The 25,326-nt window shown below is 38.8% G+C and overlaps 1 protein-coding gene across 2 annotated transcripts in view; it reads left to right on the plus strand.

Annotated features, from left to right (window-relative positions):
• RNF128 (ring finger protein 128) overlaps positions 1 to 25,326 on the plus strand; it is a gene marked incomplete at its 5' end in the record, with an annotated part of 97,026 nt that overhangs the window by 54,373 nt on the left and 17,327 nt on the right. For both annotated transcript variants that reach the window (XM_082610545.1, XM_082610544.1), the window contains one exon: positions 11,456 to 11,703. In XM_082610545.1, the coding sequence (XP_082466671.1) occupies positions 11,456 to 11,703 (248 nt within the window). The remainder of the gene's footprint in view (positions 1 to 11,455; positions 11,704 to 25,326) is intronic.

The following is a 25,326-nucleotide window of genomic DNA, read 5'->3' on the forward strand; positions in this document are numbered from 1 at the left end:
ATGCCATCTTTGAATGCAGGGAGGAGGCGCATCTTAGACCCTGTTCACAATTATCTTTAAAGAATGAATTTGTTTTCAGATTCAATCAAGATTCAAATTACCACTAAATATAGCACACTTAAAATTGCATTCATCAAATATTTATTTGACATGTGTTACGTGCCAGGCACTCTGTTAGACATTGTAGTTACAGTGGTGAAAGACCCAGTCCCTAACGTGAAAGACTCCATAGTTTAGTGAAACTCAAGTAAACCAGATAACCTCAAGGGAAGCCTGCACTTGACAGTGTAAAACCTATCTAATGCAGATGAGTAAGGATCTTATAAAAGGAGGTTGAACTTTATTCTGTAAGTGAATAAAGCTACAGAGCTTTATGGAGACCAGTTAAGGGCCTTTGGCAAAGAGCTCTTTAAAGGCCTCTGGCAAAGGAATTACATGAACATTTTTCCCATTTAGAAAAATTTATCCAGTAGCTGTAAGGGGAATGAATTGGAAGACTGAGACTGGTGGCGTGGAAGCCAGTTAGGAGGTTGTTACAGTGATTTTGGTGAAAGACAATGGTGACAATGAAGCAGTATTATAAGAGAAAAGAAATGGGCCTGTTTATTATGTGGCTAATATTCAAAAAATAAGTCTATTGGCAGAGTTTTTCTATGCAGGGTAAAGGATTGGCATTGATCTGGCTAGAGTGACTAGACCGCTATCTTGAAACTCCTTGACCATAACATCAAACTATAATCAAACTCCAGCCCGATACTTCTGAAAGTATGGGCCATCGACCACATGCAGCGAAAGAACCCACAGAACTTGTTAAACTGCAGATTTCCAAGCCCCACCCCAGACATACTGAATTAGGGAATGGGGCCCAGGGAGTTCAATGTTTTAACAAGTTTCCCAGGTAATTCTCATGCATATTAAAGTTTGAGGATCATTGATCTAGCCCGACAGTTTTCAAAATATGATCTTAGAGCACTGGTCCCTGAGATTCTTTCAGGGACCCATGAGGTCAAAACTATTTTCACAGTAATACGTAGACATTATTTGCAGAATTCACTGTGTTGACATTTACACGGATGGTGTAAAAACAACAGTGGGGAAAAGCTGCTGGCACCTTAGGACCAGTTAAGACAGAAACAGCAAACTATGTTGTATACTATACCTCCATGCATTTACAGTAAAAAGAAAATGCCAGTTTCACTTAGGAATGTCCTTGATGTAGCAGTAAGAATAAGTAATTTTATTAAATCTCTACTCTGTCATACACAACTTTTTTTTTTTGCCTATTCTGTGTGGTGAAATGGGAAGTAGGCACAAAGCACTTATATGACTGAGTTGTGAGCTGAACTAGCTGTTTTCTCCAAGCAACTTCTTTTTTTTTTTTTTTTTTTTTTTTGCGGTACGCGGGCCTCTCACTGTTGTGGCCTCTCCCCTTGCGGAGGCACAGGCTCCAGACGCGCAGGTTCAGTGGCCATGGCTCACGGGCCCAGCCGCTCCGCAGCATGTAGGATCTTCCCAGACCTGGGCACGAACCTGCGTCCCCTGCATTGGCAGGCGGACTCTCAACCACTGCGCCACCAGGGAAGCCCTAAGCAACTCCTTTTTAACTTGAAAGAACTACCGACAAACAATGGTTATTCAGCCTTGGGTGTTTGGAAGACCTATTAAACACTCCTCAATCTTCTAATTACATATCTGTGTGAGTACAGATTTACCTTTATATACTTCAACCAGAAAAACAGTTCACAGTAGATCTAGTGCAGAAGCAGATATGAAGATCCAACTGTCTTCTATTAAATCTGACATTAAAGAGGTTTGCACAAATGACAATGCCACTCTTATTACGTTTTTTTGGAAAATAGTTATTTTTGATTAAAAAAACGTTAATTACATTAACATATATTTACAGCCGTTATTTCATTATTTTTTATTTTTTGCGGTACGCGGGCCTCTCACTGTTGTGGCCTCTCCTGTTGTGGAGCACAGGCTCCGGACGCTCAGGCTCAGCGGCCATGGCCCACGGGCCCAGCCGCTCCGTGGCATGTGGGATCTTCCCGGACCGGGGCACGAACCCGTGTCCCCTGCATTGGCAGGCGGACTCTCAACCACTGCGCCACCAGAGAAGCCCCAGCCATTATTTTAAATGAATGAATAAATAAATGTAAAATTTCTCTGTTAATTTCTAATATGATTAATATGAATAGAAATAATCTACATAAACAAAAGTTCTTTGGAGTCTTCAATAACTTTAAAGAGTACAAAGGAGTCCCAAGTCTAGAAACTTGGAGAAATGCTGATCTAGCCCTTGGGTTCTTAACAATGTGCTAAACATTACCACTTGTGGAAATCAGAAGAGGCCTGGCAGGACTAGGTTTTTTAATAATAATTCTAAGAATTGTTTATCTGTGAATATGACATGTCATCCACAAATTATTCATCTGTGACCTTTGGAACAGCATGGTTTCTAATCTCCTAGTGTCTTTAATATGCTGTTTCCTGACGGTTCCAGCTCCTGAGATTTTTTTTGGTGCCATATCAAATCTGTGACCCATTCCCTAGTGTAGTATTACCTTCAAAACCTGGGGGGTACAGGACAGAAAGAAAGGCAACTTGCTGAACTACCCATGGCTGTGTGCTTCTGTTTCATTTGTTGGCTTAAAAGGATGCTAATAATAGAAGGTGATTTTGGTCATCTTCACTGCCACCACCCCTCCCTCAAAAAGATGATTTGTAACAGTACAAAAAGTTAAGAACCATTGCTTTAACCAACAGGCAACCTGTACTAACGCCTATTTCATATTCTGCTATAGACTAGAATTTACCTAAAGACTAGTTAGGAGCATAACATATTAAAGGGATGTGCAGTGCTGCTTTGTCTGGTTCCCAGTAAACCACAGACATATATTTCCAGATACTTTTAAGAAATCATTTGTATATTTGTTTGTTGAGGTGCAATGATAAAACTATTTTTTTTTTCATCCAGAGAGCTGCCATGAAGTAGTCAATTTAAGAAATTAAATTTGGTTCATTGGTGACTGGCAATAACCAATAGGGGGCAAAAAAACAAGTTGTCACAAAACAGGAATTTGAATAAAGAGAGGCTAGTCTGGCTTAAAAGTTTAGATATATATATATATATATATTTTTTTTTACTGGTTTAAAAAAAATCCCACTTAGGACTGCTTGGTCTGGGGAGCTTTGATATCCCTCTTTGAAATACATTGACCTTCCCCAGTTGCTCAAAGAGTTTGGGCTATGAGGGAGGGGGTGGGGGGAACTGAACCTTTAAAAGCTGCTGTGGACAAAACGAATATTTAGAAGTTCACTTCAATTGGTTCCAGATTTTCTAATGGAGGAAATATTTGTTAGAGAATTATGTTGGAATTTGTCACACCTAGATCTTGTTCATTCCAGATACAAGTGAATTCAGAAGTGGTGACCCCATTGTATCATCAGAATGTTGGGCAGTATTGAATGTGAGCTTATTTTTAGAAGAGCTACTTTGGCTTTCAATTGCCCTTATTATTTGTAAGTCGCTCATTGTGAATACTTCTTTCTAATATTAAAAGTGGAAAACTGGTTGAAATAGATACTAGAACAGCTTTCCTCACCTCCTTGTATTTTGTGTTTGAATGCCAAGGTGCTGTAAATATGCCATCCATATGCTTAGGATATTTCATATATTATAAAATATTTTAGACTTTATTTTACATTTTGACATGTTAATATTAAAATGTAGTGGGGGGAGATCCAGAAGCACAGAGCTCACTACATGGTTTGTACTTGATAAATAATTTATTCAATGAATTTGTCTGTGTTTACAAATAAATAAGATTAGACCAAAACCATAATATCATTAGTTTTTTTGAAAGAAATGAATGGGGTTGGTCACCAGCAGGATCCTAGGGTCAAATTTCTATATATTATGAATAATAACTATAAAGTACTTTTTGCCAGTAGTGCTGAGGATAGATAAGCTTTATTTATATTAATTATAATTGAATGATATTTTAATTGAATAATATTGAATAACAGTAGCAAGAGTTGCTATGGCCTATTTTATTACCTTTGCTCCCAAGATAGGCACATGCCAAAACCTTTATTCACTGTTGAACATTTGAAATTGGAGTCTGAATTTCCTCTTCTGCTTAATTATTATCTATTCCTAATCTGTCCCTTCTCCCAAAATACTCTAGATTGCAGATTGAGAATGTGAAAAACTTGAGCCATAGAATATGAAAAACTTGAGCCATAGAATGTTGTTAATGTTAACATTAAGTGGGAAGTTCAAGGATTCCCTGTAGAATTGAGTGACTGCTACAATGATCCTATCAAGATAAATGTCGTTAAAGTTCTGCTGGACCCAGGAACATGTGTTTAAGCAACAAGGGCCCAGATTAGCTATTCTTGACCATTAAATTGTTAATTATAAAGTGGTGTTAATACACTAGAATTTTTAAAATGACAGCTTGTTATTTATTTATTTTTTGCTTTTCAACTCTGAAAATTTATCAGATACAAAGCATTAAAATTTATGTATTTGCATAGCACAGGGAGATCAGCTCCATGCTTTGTGACAACCTAGAGGAGTGGGATAGGGAGGGTGGGAGGGAGATGAAAGAGGGAGATATGGGGATATATGTATACATATAGCTGATTCACTTTGTTGTACAGCAGAAACTAACACGGCATTGTAAAGCAATTATACTCCAATAAAAACATTTTAAAAGTTTATGAATAAATCCTTGAAACCAAGTACAGATTTGGAGAGATTCAAATCCTGAAATGACAGCTGTTCTGTGATCAGGGTTTAGGCCATAAAGGTTTGTTGTCCAATTAATGATCAGTTTTCCTCATCAGACATTTTTAACATGTTAAAGATCTTTCTTTTCTTTTTGGTGGGAATGGGTGCTATGATTTTTGCAAAAACAATGAAATTAATAGCTGTTTGAAAATTCCATAAGGATAGCAGGAGAGATGTAGTCATATTCCTTTGCCAGAATTGATTTTAGAAGCTTAGTACAGCCCTGCTTCCTTCAGGCAAAAGCTGCAACCCAATGGTCTGATTCCCACTTCAGGGTTATTTTTGACACGTGATACTTCTTCCCTCCCTCAAACTCTAGTCTGTTTCTGGTTACCAATTTTTAAGTAAAGAGCACTACCAAGTTCAGAAATATCAAAACAAGTACAGTTTGTTATATTACAAATTACTGGACATTGAAGGAAATTAAGTTGTCTTTTTTATATAGGAACCTATTCTAACCCAGTATCAGTTCGGAATGTGATTTGGAAATCCTTTTTTTCTACTCCTGGCCATGAAAATGGATATGTACAATTCATTTCGCTGGCTTAGTTCATATTCCTAGTGGTGAATGGCTAATATATAGGAGACATTTGCAAGTGCCTAGAGGGCAGGGACTATATTTTATTCTTTTCTGTAGCCTCAAGGCCTAGCACAGTGTCTGGCATGTGTATAGATACTTACAAAATACTTAATGAGTTTAGAGGTACTCTCTTCTGTATAACTGATCCACAAGAAGATTAATTGAATAGCCTTGATCTTATTAGCACCATGTTTTAACCAGCTGAGCTGTACAACCCATATTTGGCTTCTTAAGCCTGGTACTTTCCAAATGAGATAGTTGTTGTACCAATATTTTGGATAGAAATATGAAAAGCTTGACACCTTGTATAAGAGCCTATGTATTAGTACATCAACATTGGTTTTAAAGGTCAACTGTAAGGGGCTTCCCTGGTGGCTCAGTGGTTAAGAATCTGCCTGCCAATGCAGGGGACACGGGTTCGAGCCCTGGTCCGGGAAGATCCCACATGCCACGGAGCAACTAAGCCTGTGCGCCACGACTACTGAGCCTGTGCTCTAGAGCCCACAAGCCACAACTACTGAGCCTGCGCTCTAGAGCCCACGAGGCACAACTACTGAAGCCCGCACACCTAGAGCCCGTGCTCCGCAACAAGAGAAGCCACCACAATGAGAAGCCCGCACACCACAATGAACAGTAACCCCCACTCGCCGCAACTAGAGAAAGCCCGCATGCAGCAACGAAGACCCAACGCAGCCAAAAATAAATAGATAAATAAATTTATTAAAAAAAAACAAGAAAGAAACTGCCAAACTGTTAAAAAAAAGATCAACTGTAATAATGGTTTAAGGAAATAGCAATAATTTTAAAGATTGTTAAAACTATTTCCTTTTAATACGTTATTGTACAACTGTGAGAGAGTAAACCGATATGCAAAATTCTGCAGCATAAAGAACATAGATTCAGTGATACAGGTTAGGTTTCTGTTAACTGAGCTTGCTTTCTTGAGTGTCTGAACTCCTGTCTTCACAGAAGATCAATTCTTATAATCACTGAAGAAGTGCTTTGAGTTTCTCCAGGAAGGGAATAGCAATACTTCATCCTTCCAAATAGGCAAAAGATTGTATTTTAATCATCCCTTTGAAAAAATGTCATTCTTCGCATTTTCTAAATCTTATTTAAGATGAGAAAAACTTCTGGGCTTTGTGTGCAATTTCAAAGTTCCCTTCAAGTTTCTATTCCTCAACACACCAGAAATCAGAGAAATTAAACATTCAAAACAAGTTCTGAATACGACCACATCTGTGTTTCTTATAATAAATGGCTAACTTTTTATACAGAATATGTTTTGTGATGCTTTGAAAAGATCACTTTCAAAGTCATTAATTTTAATTTGAGAGGTTTGGAATTAGCTGAAGCATAACAGCCCCTTGAATCTCCAATATTTTAAGGACAGGAAGAAAGCTTAAGGGAGAAAAAGGCTCAGCATGCCCGCTGTAGCAAAACACACACACACACACACACACACACACTCACACACTCTCACTCACATGCCCCAGTCAGAAAAAGATTTTTTTTCCGTTCCACAAAAAGAAGTCTGATTGTTCTTCTTTGAAGTTTTAGGGTACATATTTTGTGTTTTTAACAATAGCAAATAGAAAAACAAATTTTACTTGGGACTGTACATGAACTTTGGCTTGTTAAAGTAGGTATGAATAAGTGAAACGAATAAGCAAAGTAATTTTGTTATAAGTTTTGAATTGTATACTACTTGTATTTAAGTTTTGACTCTGTAATGTCCAGTGGTGCACTGGAGTCATCTGACTCAGCCAATTGTACCCATATTTTCCCAAACTCTACATTCATATGGCCATGGGAGTAGTATTTATACCATGGAAATTGGCACACACTACAAATCAAGGCTTCTTCCACCTACCCCAAGAGCCCGTTGTTAAACATTTACCACTCCCCATCCCGAATGTACCTATTTAATTTTCATTTTTTACAGTCAAATAATAGCTTTAGGTTTCATTGAAGATAGAGAACTGATGTAGAATGGTGGTGAAGAGCAGAGGCACTGAAGCCAAACTGCCTGGGTTCAGATACCAGTTCTGCACGAATTAGCTTGTGTTATCCTAGGCAAGTTAGTCAGTCTTATCTCTAATGGGATAATGGCAATGCCTACCTTATAGGGTTGATGTAAGGATTAAATATGTTAATACAGGTAAAGCACTTAGGATAGGGTCTAGTTTACAGATGAATCTTATCGGGCAATTTCAGTTATCCAGAACATAGCCAGGGTTCAGGAAGTAAACAAAAATGTCACTGAGCAACCTAACTAAATATCAGAGGGTGGTACTTGCACTGAAGCCCTCAAGCTGTCTCTGGGAGCCTGTTTTATTCTTTGTTTAGATCCAAGCTTGATTGACTTTTCAGAGCTGACAGTAGATTAGATGTATAAAATTAGAAAGAGGGGGGGGATGCTGCTAGAAGCAACAAGTGACAACCTCTCTGCCCCAAAGAAAATTACCCAAAGTGAGAACTCAGAAATGAGTCAGAGGGGCTTCTCTGGTGGTGTAGTGGTTGAGAATCCGCCTGCCAATGCAGGGGACATGGGTTTGAGCCCTGGTCCAGAAAGATCCCACATGTCTCAGAGCAACTAAGCCCCTGTGCCACAGCTACTAAGCCTGAGCTCTAGAGCCTGAGTGCCACCAACTACTGAAGCCCACGTGCCTAGAGCCCGTGCTCCGCAACAAGAGAAGCCCACGCGCTGCAACAAAGAGTAGCCTCTGCTCGCCGCAACTAGAGAAAGCCCACGCACAGCAACGAAGACCCAACACAGCCAAAAAATAAATAAATAAAGTAAATAAATTTTAAAAAAAGAGTCAGACTGGATGATATCTAAGGTCCATTCCAGCTTTCCAAGCCTGTGACTTTGGTGAAAAATCATAACAGTTTGGGGACAAATAACTACTGTATTAAATAATGGCTTACAAAGATGATCCACTATCAATAGTAAATCATAATCAGTATATCCTAGTTAGGAAAATAGGGCTGTATGGATGACTTTTTTAAATGTCCGTTCAAAATTGTTGAAATTAAGTATTTGTGTAAAACTTTTTGTTACTTGGGAATTTAACTTATATGGAATACCTAATTCTCTGACAATACCAGATAAAGGAAGGCGTTACTGTAGTTAATTAAGAGACAGTCTCTGCCCTTAAAATGTTCTTTAGAGAAGGGGTAACAGAGGAGCAAAGAGGGAACATTTACATTCACACTTGGAACTCGGGAAAATAACACAGGAGGCAGCATTTGAGCTGGGACTTGAGTAACACATAGACAGGCAGAGAAGGAAGGTGGAGTGTCAGAGCAGATGTAGAGCATTTTAGGCTGAGAGAACAGAATGAGCAAAAGGAAAGTTATGAAGAGTGACACTAGCCGATCCCATGTGGCTGGATCTAAGTGTTCATGAGATGGGGGTGTAGTGGAGGTACATCAAACTGGAAAAGTTGGCTTGGGACCAGATCATGTAAGGCTTTAAATGCTAGGCCAAGAAGTCAGAAATTTAATGAGTAATAAGGAGCCACTAAAGACTTTTGAGTAGGGAAGAGGCATGATCCAACCAAGTGATGACAAATTTCAACCAGGAAGGCTGATGAAACTTTAAGGGAAGGGGGAAAATTGGAGTTAGAGTGACCGGTTAGGAGGTTACTGAAGTAGCTCAGGCAAGGAAATTATGAGGGCCTACATTACAGGGCAGCAGGAATGGAACAGAGGATCTGATAATGGGAGATGCCAAGGAAGTATTATCTATATGACTGACTAGGTTAGCAGTGAGTATTCAAATGTGATTCTGAGGTTACTAAACCTGGTGACCAGAGGGTTGTGATGCCATTAAGTGTGATCGGGAACAGTGGAGGGGGAGCAGTTTTTAAATAGTTGCAAGGGTGTAAGGAGGAGGAGATATATAATAATGCTTAGAAATAGGTCTTTTATATGATTAGAAAGCTAATTCAATAGATAGTTGGACTACATATAGCATATATGAATATGAATTGGGGCGATTGAGGCACAGCATTGTTCCTTATGTGTAGACGATGTATATTTCTTGACTATCCTTGTTTTTTAATCTCCACTTGACCACAATGGTCAGTATGTTCCTGAGCATCCAGCCCTGCCACCCACCTCATATCTTCTAAAAGAATGAAAACTTACTTCTGTTAGTCAAAAACATTTAGAAGGATACATCTGTGATTTAAAAAGAAATCTTTAAAATTATCATATATTCCAAAACCTCATTTTTAGAATGATCTATGCTTTCAAAGATTATTCAGGTTACAATATCAGAAATGAACGCTAGGTTATATAATTAATCAAAACTTTATAACCAGAAATTTTCCTGATAGATGGCTTGTAGAGAAAAGCCAAATAGTGACAAAAGAGAATCGAAATAATTTCTGTGCTTTTAGTGCCAAAGCTAGAAATGTAAAGCCCCCAAATAAAGAGAAAAATGAGCCTCTCTCTTGCAAAATAGCCAGTTCTTTAGGACTATTTGCATTATATACTGATAGAGGAAAGAGATGCCAAGAAGACATTTCAGCCTCCTTCACTTCCCATTGCTTCTGAGATTTTCCTCATGTAAATGGGAAGAGAGTGAGTCGTCAGTGTTACCAAACTGAGTAATGGCAAATGAATCAGCAAAGTTATATAAAAGGGTTTAACTAAATGGCTGTCATATGTAAAAATAATGTCTTTTGGAATTTAAGGATCTTTAATAATACCCTATGAATATATTTTTTGAATTAGTAACTTCAAGTGAGAAGAGGATCTTGATCTTTCGTAGACTTTGGCCACTGGGGGCCATAAATTTAAGGGATTACTTGCATAATAATTCTGCTATATACATTGCCATTTAAGGTTTGTACTCTTGATTTGATCCATTGAAAGTGTGAATGCTATTAACATTCAAAGAACTCTATTCTCTTCCTAAAGATTATTGGTCTCAGGTCATTTAAACTAGAAGGAATATAAACTGTGATAAGCATTGGAATGGTGAGAGTAATCTAACATTCACACACCACTGGGAAAGATAATATCTGTTCTTTATTTTTATCACAAGATTTATAAAGTCGGTAAAGTGGGAGACGTTATAGAGATTTGGCCTTTAGACTAAGACTTATAGATGATTAGACTAAGTAATAAGTTTAGTCTGATTTCAGACTTGACTTTAGTTGCGGTTGAATAGAAACACATTTCTATCAATTTTACATGTTATATTCATTGCTAACCTGATTAGGTCCATGCAAAACCTTAGAGCATCTTGGACAAATTTTATTTTATTTTATTTTATTTATTTATTTATTTATTTTGTGGTACACGGGCCTCTCACTGTTGTGGCCTCTCCCGTTGCGGAGCACAGGCTCCAGACGCACAGGCCCAGCGGCCATGGCTCACGGGCCCAGCCGCTCTGCAGCAGGTGGGATCTTCCCGGACCGGGGCACAAACCCATATCTCCTGCATCGGCAGGCGGACTCTCAACCACTGCACCACCAGGGAAGCCCCACATTTTATATTGCTCTTGAGGATATAGAAAAATGGCACATGGACATATATATAGGTTGTCCGTTTGGGCTTGTAATCATTATTTGTCTCAAATTACTAATCCTGATATGTAGATCCTTATACATTTTAGTAGCGAGCTCATGAGATAGTCTATCACTTCATAAATTGGGAAACATATAGTTAAATTGTTTTGTCTTTCTCAAATCTCAGATTCTCTAGGAGAATTCCATACCATCCAGGTGACTACTTCTCTTTAAGAAAGCCTTCATGTAAGAGGCAAATTGGGTCCCAAACCCAATACTTTTGAATTATAGGCGGCAAACCTGAGGGGAGGAGAGGTATTTGTTATATATCATAGCTTCCTTACTAAACTATGAGTTCCTTAAGGTCAGTAACCAAGTCTCAGCATGTTTATATTCCCTATAACTTACATATGCATATGTGCCCAATAAATGTTAATTGAATGAATGTCCTTCCTTTGTCTCATTGAGTGTCATTTAAAATCATTTTAGCTGGATTTTTATACTAAGAATGCTTTACCAAACTAAAACTGAATTCCTTTTCTTTTACAGGTGCAGGAGACATTGTTGCAATCATGATTGGCAATCTGAAAGGCACAAAAATTCTACAGTCTATTCAAAGAGGCATACAAGTAACAATGGTCATTGAAGTAGGGAAAAAACATGGCCCTTGGGTGAATCACTATTCAATTTTCTTCGTTTCTGTGTCCTTTTTTATTATTACGGCAGCAACTGTGGGCTATTTTATCTTTTATTCTGCTCGAAGATTACGGAATGCGAGAGCTCAAAGCAGGAAGCAGGTTTGTAATGGCCCTTTCTTCCAATTTAATAATATTTTACTGTTCTAATTGTAGATCCAGTGTCATGCATTTTAATATTCTTCACTTGCTGGACAATGATCCATGCATATGTTTTGTGAAAACTGGTAGTTTTTAAAAGTGTGTCACCTTCTATCCTCTGAAATCTCTTATTTTCTGAAATTTGTCTATGGCCTTAATCCTGCCTGGTTAAGTCTTCTAATACCTCATTAGGGAGCACATCCAGCATTTAAGCATATATGGGTGTAAATACATATGTTCCTTTATACATTTTTTCTAAATTACAAAAGCATTTCATATGCAATATAGAAAATTTAGAAACTAGAAAGTACAAGAGAAAAAACCTTCACCCAAAACTCCATATAACAACAACAACAAAACTGTAGTCACCACCCAAAGGTAACCACTGTTATTTTACATGTAAGTGTGTGCCTGTATGTGTGTGCATTTGCATTTGAGGGCAGGGCTGGGAGAGAGACGAGGCTGAATGTCATGAGTAGGCAAGTTTAAAGATCTAATTGTGCATCATATAGTACTAGGCTCCAAACAGAGCCACATATTCATAATCTCTCCCATATTTTAACAACTGATGTATAAACAGGTACAAAGTACAGAAATAATAGAACAAAAATACCAAAGCATCATTGAACAGGGAAGAAATTCTGGTTATATGGCATTGATCCTACCACCTTTAAAGTGCCCCTCATTCCTCTTATATCCTCACTTCTCTTCCATACCCAGCTTAACTTCCATGGCTACTCCCATCCATACGTCTTCAGTTTCCTTGGCCCTTCTCTCTCTTTGTTAACTTGCTGTCAAAACCCAACCTTGATTAAATCCTACTTCCCACCTACTCTATGCCAGTTCTTTGCTTAGCTGAAGTAGGAGAAAAACATTAGTATCTATACAGGCTAATCTCATTTTTAAATTTATGATCACAAACTCAGAGTGAGTTTGCTTACTGCTGCCCAACAATCATGCCATGTTTTCTTAGCCATTTCCTCTCCTTTCCTAGGTTACTAATCATACATATTCCTATTCCTTTCTCCTTAAACCTCCAACACGTCCTCCAGCTTTACTCTCAACTTGTATTTTGGATCTTATTCCACTGAGAAAGTTGAAGTAATCAAGAGTACTTCCACAAGCTTCCCCCACATGTACCCATCTATCTACATCTGTTTCTATACCCGATATCCTCTGCCTTGTCTTCTGTTGCTGTAGACACCCAAACATGCTATTAATTGCTTCCATTTTCAGAAGAACTTCTCTTGACCCCAGGCCAGAAACCTTGGAGTAAATTCTTTATTCTTCTCTTTCTCTCACTTCCCGTGTAACCTCCATCAGCAAGTCCTGTTGTTTTCTACCTTCATTATATATCCAGAATCCGATTACTTCTCACCACTCCCATTGCTTCCACCCTGGTCCATGCCACCGTCATTTCTTAACCTCCTCTCCCTCTCTAGAATTCTCAACACAACAGCAGAGTGGTGTGCCACTCCTCCAGAATGATTAGTAGGGATTTAAGGCTTTCAGCTGATCATATAGTGGAGGCCAGATTGTATTTTGTATGTACTGAGAAGTTCCTCCAAAGGCAGTGAAATTCTGGCCACTTCATGCACTCTATCTCGAATAAGCAAAGATGAACCCAATTTATTTCAGAGTAGGGAAGCAGTGAGAATTTCTATATGGCAAGAAGGTTAATTAAATTTGGGAACAGATGAAAAATTGAAATCTTATTATAAAACCTTTGTAAAGATTTAGACACCAGCATGTGGTAATGAGTGATGACTATCTCAATGTTTAAAGTTAATTGACTTCTGTACTTCTCCTTAGAGAAGCAGCTTATCACATTGGTGGCAGGTTCAGCCCGTTACTAGCTGTGGTCAAAAGGATGTTTAAAATTCCTGTGCCAGGCCATTCAATAGTTTCACACTGTGTTAATATTTGGCATTTGTATATTGTGCTGATTTTATCTCTGAAGTTGGAAAGAAATTGGTATCCAGTATGACGAACTATTCAAACGTTATAGTTACAATGACAAGAGTGTTTGGTTCAAAGTTTATAGTTACAGTGACAAGAGTGTTTGGTTTGTGCATGTTCATGGTGGGGTATGTATTTCTGTACTAAAAATGCTATATTAAATCCATTAATGTGGCATTAAACCCCATAAGCAAGTAATACAGTTTATAAAGAACTGTCTGGTGTTGCACAAGCTCCATTGGATATTTGACTGTGGTCTCATCACTCAAGTAATGTTCATAGTTTATAATATATCTTAAGAAGATCAACTTCTGTACACATGGTTAAGAATAGCATTAAAACTTCTCACCTCACCAGCACTGAACCAAGATGGCAGAGTAGAAGGACGTGCTCTCACTCCCTCTTGTGAGAACACCAGAATCACAACTAGCTGCTGGACAATCATTGACAGGAAGACATTGGAACTCATCAAAAAAGATACCCCACATCCAAAGACAAAGGGGAAGCCACAGTGAGACAGTAGGAGGGGCGTAGTCACAGTAAGATCAAATCCCATAACTGCTGGGTGGGTGACTCACAAACTGGAGAACACTTATACCACAGAAGTCCACCCATTGGAGTGAAGGTTCTGAGCCCCACGTCCGGCTTCCCAACCTGGGGTCCGGCAACAGGAGGAGGAATTCCTAGAGAATCAGACTTTGAAGGCTAGTGGGTTTTGACTGCAGGACTTTGACAGGACTGGGGGAAACAGAGACTCCACTCCTCCAGGGCACACACAAAGTAGTGTGTGTATCGGGAACCAGGGGAAGGAGCAGTGACCCCATAGGAGACTGAACCAGACCTACCTGCTAGTGTTGGAGGGTCTCCTGCAGAGGCGGGCAGTGGCTGTGGCTCACTGTAGGGACAAGGACACTGGCGGCAGAAGTTCTGGGAACTTCTCCTTGGTGTGAGCCCTCCCAGAGTCTGCCATTAGCCCCACCAAAGAGCCCAGGTTGGCTCCAGTGTTGGGTTGCCTCAGGCCAAAGAACCAACAGGGAGGGAACCCAGCCCCACCCATCAGCAGTCAAGCGGATTAAAGTTTTACTGAGCTCTGCCCACCAGAGCAACACCCAGCTCTACCCACCACCAGTCCCTCCCATCTGGAAGCTTGCACAAGCCTCTTAGATAGCCTCATCCACCAGAGGGCACACAGCAGAAGGAAGAACTACAATCCTGCAGCCTGTGGAACAAAAACTACATTCACAGAAAGATAGACAAGATGAAAAGGCTGAGGGCTATCTACCAGATGAAGGAACAAGATAAAACCCCAGAAAAACAACTACATGAAGTGGAGATAGGCAACCTTCCAGAAAAAGAATTCAGAATAATGATAGTGAAGATGATCCAGGACCTTGGAAAAAGAATGGAGGCAAAGATCGAGAAGATGCAAAAAATGTTTAACAAAGACCTAGAAGAATTAAAGAACAAACAAACAGAGATGAACAATACAATAACTGAAATGAAAACTACACTAGAAGGAATCAATAGCAGAATAACTGAGGCAGAAGAACGGATAAGTGACCTGGAAGACAGAAGGGTGGAATTCACTGCTGCAGAACAGAATAAAGAAAAAAGAATGAAAATAAATGAAGACAGCCTAAGAGACCTCTGGGACAACATTAAACACAACAAAATTCGCATTATAGGGGTCCCAGAAGAAGAAGAGAGAAAGGACCAGAGAAAATATTTGAAGAGATTATAGTCGAAAACGTCCCTAACATGGGAAAGGAAATAGCCACTCCAAGTCCAGGAAGCACAGCGAGTCACATACAGGATAAACCCAAGGAGAAACACGCCAAGACACATAGTGATCAAATTGGCAAAAATTAAAGACAAAGAAAAATTATTGAAAGCAGCAAGGGAAAAATGACAAATAACATACAAGGGAACTCCCATAAGGTTAACAGCTGATTTCTCAGCAGAAACTGTACAAGCCAGAAGGGAGTGGCATGATATACTTAAAGTGATGAAAGGGAAGAACCTACAACCAAGATTACTGTACCCAGCAAGGATCTCATTCAGATTCGATGGAGAAATCGAAAGCTTTACAGACAAGCAAAAGCGAAGAGAATTCAGCACCACCAAACCAGCTCTACAACAAATGCTAAAGGAACTTCTCTAAGTGGGAAACACAAGAGAGGAAAAGGACCTACAAAAACAAACCCAAAACAATTAAGAAAATGGTCATAGGAACATACATTTCGATAATTACCTTAAACATGAATGGATTAAATGCTCCAACCAAAAGACACAGGCTTGCTGAATGGATACAAAAACAAGACCCATATATATATATATATACTTCTAGAGTAATGGAAATAAAAGCAAAAATAAACAAATGGGACCTAATGAAACTTAAAAGCTTTTGCACAGCAAAGGAAACCATAAACAAGATGAAAAGACAGCCCTCAGAATGGGAGAAACTATTTGCAAACAAATCAATGGACAAAGGATTAATCTCCAAAATATATAAACAGTTCATGCAGCTCAATATTAAAAAAACAAACAATCCAATCCAAAAATGGGCAGAAGACCTAAATAGACATTTCTCCAAAGAAGACATACAGATGGCCAAGAAGCACATGAAAAGCTGCTCAACATCACTAATTATTAGAGAAATGCAAATCAAAACTACAGTGAGGTATCACCTCACACCAGTTAGAATGGCCATCATAAGAAGATCTACAAACAACAAATGCTGGAGAGGGTGTGGAGAAAAGGGAGCCCTCTTGCACTGTTGGTGGGAATGTAAATTGATACAGTCACTATGGAGAACAGTATGGAGCTTCCTTAAAAAACTAAAAATAGAATTACCATATAATCCAGCAATCTCACTGCTGGGCATATACCCAGAGAAAACCATAATTCAAAAAGACACATGCACCACAATGTTCATTGCAGCACTATTTACAATAGCCAGGTCATGGAAGCAACCTAAATGCCCATCGACAGATGAATGGATAAAGAAGATGTGGTACATATATACAATGGGATATTACTCAGCCATAAAAAGGAACGAAATTGGGTCATTTGTAGAGACATGGATGGATCTAGAGACTGTCATACAGGGTGAAGTACGTCAGAAAGAGAACAACAAATATCGTATATTAACGCGTATATATGGAACCTAGAAAAAGGGTACAGATGAACCAGTTTGCAGGGCAGAAATTGAGACACAGATGTAGAGAACAAATGTATGGACACCAAGATGGGAAAGTGGTGGGGGGGTGGGGGTGTGTGTGATGAATTGGGCGATTGGGATTGACATGTATACATTGATATGTATAAAATTGATCACTAATAGGAACCTGCTGTATAAAAATATTAAATTTAAAAATTAAAAAACTTCTCACCTTTTAGAGAAGGCTTTTGAGAGGACATTTTTCACTCCTTAATGGGTTATATCTGTTTATCCTTTGGTGACTAAAGGATTAAATATATGACTGATAATCGCTTTTGCTTATATATACTTGAGAGTGCTGAAATGTCATTTACATGGTATTTAATTTTCCTGACTTCTTATTTTTAAAACAGAAAGCTTGATGCATATGATGGTTATAACTATCACTAAATATTTAACTGCATTATCCCCATTTTGCTGGTAAAAATAGTACTGAAACTGAGTAATGAAAATTTACCTTTGTTAAAATTCATTAGAATATTCAGGAATGTCTTCCCTCTGAACCATTATGACACATAGTAGATAATGTCAGGCAAACTGATAAATGTATAACCATGAATTTTGATGACCATAATGCCCAATTATAATGGACAGCATTTAGTGGTCGTATGCCTGACATTCCATAGTATGATGTGTCAGAACACACATCATCGCTGTTTTTGTGGATGGAAAGCTTTTAAGCAAGATGAAAAATATCAATGGGTTGTGAATGAAAATAACATATTAGGCATTATATGGTGGATTCATGTCTTCACTGGGAACAACCCTAACCTAAGACAATGAAGATTATGGAAAACCTTCTGGCATGCTCAAACTGAACTGAGTTTGGGAGTCACCATTATACACTTGACTCTGGCATGGGACACCCAGCATTTTGGGGATATAGTGCATGTACCTTAACCTTAATCAAGCAGTCAGTACTCAGTGGAAACAAGGTATGTGTTGGATTAAACATTGGCCAGTGAAACAAAACAGGGCTCTAGGTGAAAGAGAAGCTGGCCTTCGTATAATGGAACAAGCTGAATTTACTTTTAATGAAAACGGTCTTTCAGAAGAAAAGAAGTTACTCTCTGAAATAGATTGGTAGGAATCATCTTCCAAGAGCAGAGAAAAGAATGGGAATCCACTTGGAAAGATGATAAAGACTTAGTAATATGGTCACACAGACCCAATACATAATGCTAGAGAATGTTAGCACTCAACACTTGGAAAGAGCGTATACTCTGACACAACAGGGTCTGTTAACTATTTTACTCCAAATGGGGACCCAAGTAGTCATGGGGTAATGACCTTCCATTTTTACTTATGGAAGTTCAGGAAGAGCATCTTTTTTAAAAAAAAAAAAATTATTTATTTATTTATTTTTATTTTTGGCTGTGTTGGGTCTTCGTTTCTGTGCGAGGGCTTTCCCTTGCGGCAAGTTGCGGCAAGCGGGGACCACTCTTCATCGCGGTGTGTGGGCCTTTCACTGTCGCAGCCTCTCTTGTTGTGGGGCACAGGCTCCAGACGCGCAGGCTCAGTAGTTGTGGCTCACGGGCCCAGTCGCTCCACGGCATGTGGGATCCTCCCAGACCAGGGCTCAAACCCGTGTCCCCTGCATTGGCAGGCAGACTGCCAACCACTGCACCACCAGGGAAGCCTCAGGAAGAGCATCTTTGAGACACATGCAGAGCCACAAACTTATGGAAATTTTCTGGGTGAAATTGTAACTTACATTGCTGATCTCTGACTCACCTCTGCCAAAGGATGGACCAAAATAAGATGAGTTATAGGAATAGGAATAATACTAAATGATACCTGTGTATTCCCCATGGGAGGAGACAGCCTAGCTGCACAACAGTCAATGGGAAAACTGTATAATAGTGTGAGTTGAGACAAATGATTGACTTTGTCCTCAGCTAACATGGAACCTAGAAATGACAGAATCATCACCACTGGTGGTAACACTTGTCCATAATAATATCTGGTATGTGGGCAAAGAACAATTTCTTCTAGGAAGATTTAATAAACACTTCTGTGATACATCCTGACTTCTTTTGTAGCCAGATGAAACTGTATCATAACCACACTGTGATATGGTGTAATACTGGTATTGTTGGTAAGGTTCAACTGCCTTATATAAATACATCTTATAATAATGAAATGTATTGGGAAGCTGAACTAAAACCTCCCCAGGATGTGTTACCAATGGAGAGTGACTGGCCTGAGGAAGAATTAGATATAGTTCATTACTTTAAATAGCTCTGTACAAGTTTATCCCAAAGTTCAAGTGGCCATAGATCAAGGGAGTAAAGAGATAATTAAGTTGGTACATCAATAGAAAGATGTTTTAAATGGTCTTATAGATTGGAATAATTATTTCTTTGAGCCTGTTTTCATCCTTCATTGCCTTCTGCAAGTATTAGATATGGTTATGTTGTTCTTGCTTACCTTATGTATAAATGCTGTACTAATTGTAAAAGCCCAAAATGACTGTTTTGTTGTTAAAAAGACTATGATTGAGAGTGAGAGTAGATTGTAAGGAAAGAGACAACACAGTAGATCTAGCTGCTTACTCCTTGCAAGTCTCCCAGGAAACCATGCTTGGCCTTTGGCCAACCCTGGGTTATGGCCGTCAAGATGGTTTTATTTTGTTTGTTTTGTTTTGTTTGCTTTTCTGTTTTCTTCCAGTTTTATTGAGATATAATTGACATATAGCACTATATAAGTTTAAGGTGTACAACACAATGATTTGACTTACATACATCCTGAAATGATTAACACAGTAGGTTTAGGGAACATCCATCATCTCGTGTAGATACACATTAAAGAAAGAGAAACAAATATTTTTTTCCCTTGTGATGAGAACTCCTAGGATTTACTCTCTTAATAACTTTCATTTATAATATATAGCAGTGTTAATTATACTTGTCATGTTGTACATTATATCCCTAGTACTTACTTATCTTATAATTGCAGGTTTGTAGCTTTTGACTACCTTCATCTAATTCCCCCTTCCCCCACCATCCGCCTCTGGTAGTCACAAATCTGATCTCTTTTTCTGTAAGTTTGTTTGTTTGGTTGGTTGGTTGGTTTTTGCCTGTGCCATACGGCATGTGGGATTTTAGTTCCCCGACCAGTGATCGAACCTGTGCCCCCTGCAGTGGAAGCATGGAGTCTTAACCATTGGACAGCCAGGGAAGTCCCAAGTTTGTTTGTTTTTGAAATATAATTGACCTACAATGCTATGTTAGTTCCTGGTATGTAACACAGTGATTCAATATTTCTGTGCATTTGAAAATGATCGCCATGATTGTCTAGTTGTCATTTGTTACCATAAAAAGATATTACATAATTATTGACCGTATTCCACACACTGTGCATTTCATACTGGTGACTCATTTATTTTGTAACTGAAATTTGTGCCTCTTTATCTCCCTGTATACAGTGGAATATTACTCAGCCATAAAAAAGAATGAAATCTTAACCATTTGTGACAACATGAATGGATCTAGAAGATATTATGCTAAGTGAAATAAGTCAGGCAGAGAAAGACAAATACTGTATGATTTCACTTATATGTGGAATCTAAAGAACAAAGCAAATGAACAAACATAACCAAATAGAAACAGAGTCATAGATACAGAGAACAAACAGGTGGTTGCCAGAGGTGGGGGGCAGCGGGGAGAGGAGAGAAATAGGTGAGGGAGATTAAAAGGTACAGACTTCCAGTTACAAAATAAATGAGTCAAAGTGTTCTTTATGTTAGTGATTGATGATTTTGTTATACACATCTGGAGCAACAATCAGGATAAATAATATGCACCTGGTTTTGTTGTTGGGGTCCTGAGTTTGGAGCAGCATGGCCAACTGCTAGCAGAATTATCTAGTGACCAGTCCCCCATCTGAGCCTCAGATCCTGAGACTCAAATTGGCTTCCTGGGCAGAGATATGTCACACATGTCCTTATAGTTTGATGCCAAAGAGACAGCACTCCTGTGTGGGCTCAGATGAGGAAGAACTTAGCTACATTAATATCTTAAAATTTGTCCTTGAACTTAAAGCATGACTAAAAAATATCTGAAGCATTTCTGGTTACATTAAATTTTCTCTACTGTCCTAGTATATGAAATTAACTGGAAGACTTACCAGTGTCTGCATACTGCACCACTATCAATATATACATATTTGTAGTTGGTGCATTTGTATGTATCTATTCCTGCCTGAATTTGAGATTTAGAGCCCTTTACAAAACCACTGCTTTGGCTCTTGTATAAGAAGAGCAGAATAAACAAATTCTCATCTGAGTAGGACCTGGTTTTATAGTCTTTCTCTGACTTTCTCACTGGACAAAAGGAAGCTCTTACAATGGGTCTGTCGGGATTTTTTTAAATATTCACTTACTCTAATAAAGGTTTTGATTGTGTTTCTTTGAAAAATGCTATAATCTGAGTCATAACCTATCTCCTAGGGTAAATTCCCCCTTTTCTGACTGCTCTTCCTTACAGTGCATTTCCTCACACTGTTCACAGGGATCACCTTCATGTAAATGGTCTGTACTCCTATTTCTGTAGTTCCATAGACTTATGGGAAGCTGTTCTATAATCTGCACCTCCTCTTTCCTTTAGGAATACTCTCATTCAAATATTATACAGAGGATTTTTTTGGCTTTATCTTTTTTAATTGAAGTATAATTGACATACAGTATTATATTAGTTTCAGGTGTACAATACAGTGATTCCATGCCTAGGTTTTGCTGGGGAAAAAAGTAGATTTCTCTCAGTTCTCATATATCTAAACAGTCACATCACTCAAACTTTGATTTTGTTCACAGGAATGTATCTGAAGAAAAGAATCCTCTTACTATAATCCTTGATTTTAAGTATCTTGTTTTATAAACTCCGAGCCAAATTTTTATGAAAATTTTTATTTTAAAAAAGTGGTGAGGGACTTTCCTGGTGGCACAGTGGTTAAGAATCCACCTGCCAATGCAGGGGACCTGGGTTCAAGCCCTGGGCTGGGAAGATCCCACATGTTGCGGAGCAGCTAAGCCCGTGCACCATAACTACTGAGCCTACGTGCCATAACTACTGAAGCCCGCGTGCCTAGAGCCCGTGCTCCGCAACAAGAGAAGCCACCACAGTGCAAAGCCCGCACACCACAACAAAGAGTAGCCCCCACTCAATGCAACTAGAGAAAGCCTGTGCACAGCAATGAAGACCCAACAGAGCCAAAAATAAATTTAAAAAAAAGTGGTGACTTAAGAGCAGGGAAATATAGTTTGCTTATATCTACCCTCTTTTCTTGCTTTTACATACCCCAGTCAGCCCCCTACCCCCACCATCAAGTAATTAGGTTTGACTACGTGCCTAGTGTTATTCATGTGGGTTTCAGTTAAACTAAAAGCTGAATGCTGTGGGACCAAAACCCAGGTGACAAATAACCAGACTAAAACATTTATTTTACTTAGTTTGATATAAATTCACAGATGAACTAGGTAAAATATCTTTGAGTTCACTGTAATTTAAAAATTGAACATTGTAATATAGGATAAGAGTTGACCTGACTCTTCATTTTCAGTCCACTTAAAGTGTCACTCAGAACCAAAATAACTATACAGCTGAAATTCTTCAGTGACTAGAACCATCCCAGCTTTTGAATAGACTAATGGCATTAAGCTTCTGTTAAGAAAATTGGTGAAAAACCAAGATGCTTTGAATCAATCTTCTACTCTGCCAAATATTCTTAGACCAGGTATCTCTTAGGACTGGGAAGGAGGTGGGTAGAGTTTATTGATATAAAATACCTGTTTAAAAGAGCTTTCCAGGTCTTCCCTGGTGGCGCAGTAGTTAAGAATCCACCTGCCAATGCAGGAGACACGGGTTCGAGCCCTGGTCCGGGAAGATCCCACGTGATGCGGAGCAACTAAGCCCGTGCGCCACAACTACTGAGCCTGAGTTCTAGAGCCTGCAAGCCACAGCTACTGAGCCCGTGCGCCACAACTACTGAGGCTGAGCTCTAGAGCCTGTGAGCCAAAGGTGCTGAGCCTGCGTGCTACAACAAAGAGTAGCCCCTGCTCGCCGCAACTAGAGAAAGCCCGCGCACAGCAACGAAGACCCAATGCAGCCAAAAATAAATTTATTTAAAATAAATAAATAAAAGAGCTCCCCAAATCACAGTAAGTAGACAGTTGAGGAAGGATTTGAAGATTGGGTAATAGCTGACTTTGAGGGTTTTTTTTTCTTATTTCTTTCATTTATCTTCTTCACAAGGAATGTGAAGCCCTTTAAAGGCTTCTTTGCTGTTACACAGTGGAGGCAGTGTGCTATAGTGGAGAGATCAGGGGCTTTAAAGCCACATAGAACCTGGGCTTGAATTGAATAGCAGCTCTGCAACTAACCAGCTGCCTGGACTTTAGTCAAGCTTCAGAACCTTTTCTTGTCCATAAAATTTGCATATTAAAATACCTATTCCATAAGCTTGTTAATGTTTAAACAAGATGACACATGTAAAAAGCTTAGGGTTAAACCTGAAGCATGGCAGGGGCCCAATACATGTTCTCTAAACCTTTATTTTCCCAGGTTTGATAGAATAGAAGCTTTCAATGAGTAAAAGATGAGAAAATCATGAAAATCTGTTTTTCTAAACTCAGAAGTTATTCTTTGAGCAACTACTAGGCATTATGGGAAATTTTTTAAAATGATTAAGGCCCAGTCTTTCACCTACTCACAATCTACTAGGAGAAAAAGACACATGAATAATACAACTACAGAATATAAGAGGTAGAAACAATGTGCTATTGGAATTTATAGGGTAGGGGGGAATTCTGATATGGTGGAGAGGTACCGAAAAGGTGTCCAAAGTAATTTGTGTAACAAAGTAGATATACTCTTGAAGTTCTGTTTTTGTTTTTTGTTTTTTTTTTTTTTTTGCGGTATGCGGGCCTCTCCCTGTTGTGGCCTTTCCCGTTGCGGAGCACAGTCTCTGGACACGCAGTCTCAGCGGCCATGGCTTACGGGCCCAGCTGCTCCGCGGCATGTGGGATCCTCCCGGACCGGGGCACGAACCCGTGTCCCCTGCATCGGCAGGCAGACTCTCAACCACTGCACCACCAGGGAAGCCCTGAAGTTCTGTTTTTTAAGGAATCTAATATAAATTAAAGTTTGCATTGGGGCATATTCTCTTTAAATATTAAAGCCAGAAGTTTGACTTAAACAAAATTATCCAAACATATATTTAAAATAAACTACTTGGTCTTAATTTTGTTCTCCTATGTCAGTTTTTAGAGGAATGGATGCATCTTGGGAACTCCTGCTATCAGTGTGACAGTGAAATAGTTTGAGTACTGATGGCAGTTTTAAAAGTGACCTTTATTCAGGTTCTAAAAATACAGTTTGTGCTTCTTAACAAAACCACATGTCGTTCCTCCATATTGAAATAAATGTCTTTTCTTTATAAAAGCTTGGTAAGAGTTATTGGAAATATTCAAATTGCCCTTTAAAGGATTTTTTAAAATTCTAGGGCTGCTTCATTAAGCATCGGTTTATGCTGTGCTGCAAATGTTTTAGAGATCCTTCATAATCAAGTCCCTTGCTTAGGATCTTCTGTTTTTTTTTTTTTTTGGATTTTCTGGTCTTAATGTAAGTTCCACTTTTCTCATTCACGCAGACTTGGACATTACATTTAAAGTTTGTGTTCAATCCCATCTCTCTAATTAATTTGCATTAGTCTTGGATATAATCAAAGTTGTATAGTTAGCATTCATCCCTGATGAATTGATGAACACTAGCACTGGAGACTCATGCATTTATATTTTGTTGAATATTTTGGAATGAGAAATCAGACTATATAGATTTAATCAGGTAAATACACTAGAGATCTATTACTTCCTTGTGAGTGCATTTCCCAAGTTGTGTCATAGAGCTTGTTACTTAAACCTAAATCAGAAGTGCTCTAAAGACAGGTTGCAAAATGATTGTCAAAGACTTCTTATCAACTACATTTTTTCCTTGCCCAGTTTTCTCTTGTTGGCTCTATTTTTGTATCATTTGCATTTTTTTTCATCTTCGTGTTGAAATAGCTCATACTTTATAGGAAAAGAAAGTAGTGATGTTTGGAAGTCTAGGCCAGGACCAGAATCCTGTGGGCCTACTGGCTGTTCACTGTAAGGACTGGCCACAATTTGACAGATGGTAGAATCCAGGAGTTGGAAAAACTTCAGAAGGTTTTGGATGGTTTTATCGTAATGGAATCTTGGAATACGAAGAGCAGACTTCCAGTACCAGCCCTATCATTCAGAGGCTACATGCCCTTTTGGACAAGTTATTTTACTCTTCTGAGCTTCCACTTGCTCAATGTTAAAATGGAGATATCCTCTCCTTTAGGGGATTGTTGTGAGTATTAAATGAGGTAATAGATATCAAAAA

This window comes from Mesoplodon mirus (genome assembly GCF_964341445.2).
Source record: "Mesoplodon mirus genome assembly, chromosome: X".
In the NCBI taxonomy this organism is placed as follows: domain Eukaryota; kingdom Metazoa; phylum Chordata; class Mammalia; order Artiodactyla; family Ziphiidae; genus Mesoplodon; species Mesoplodon mirus.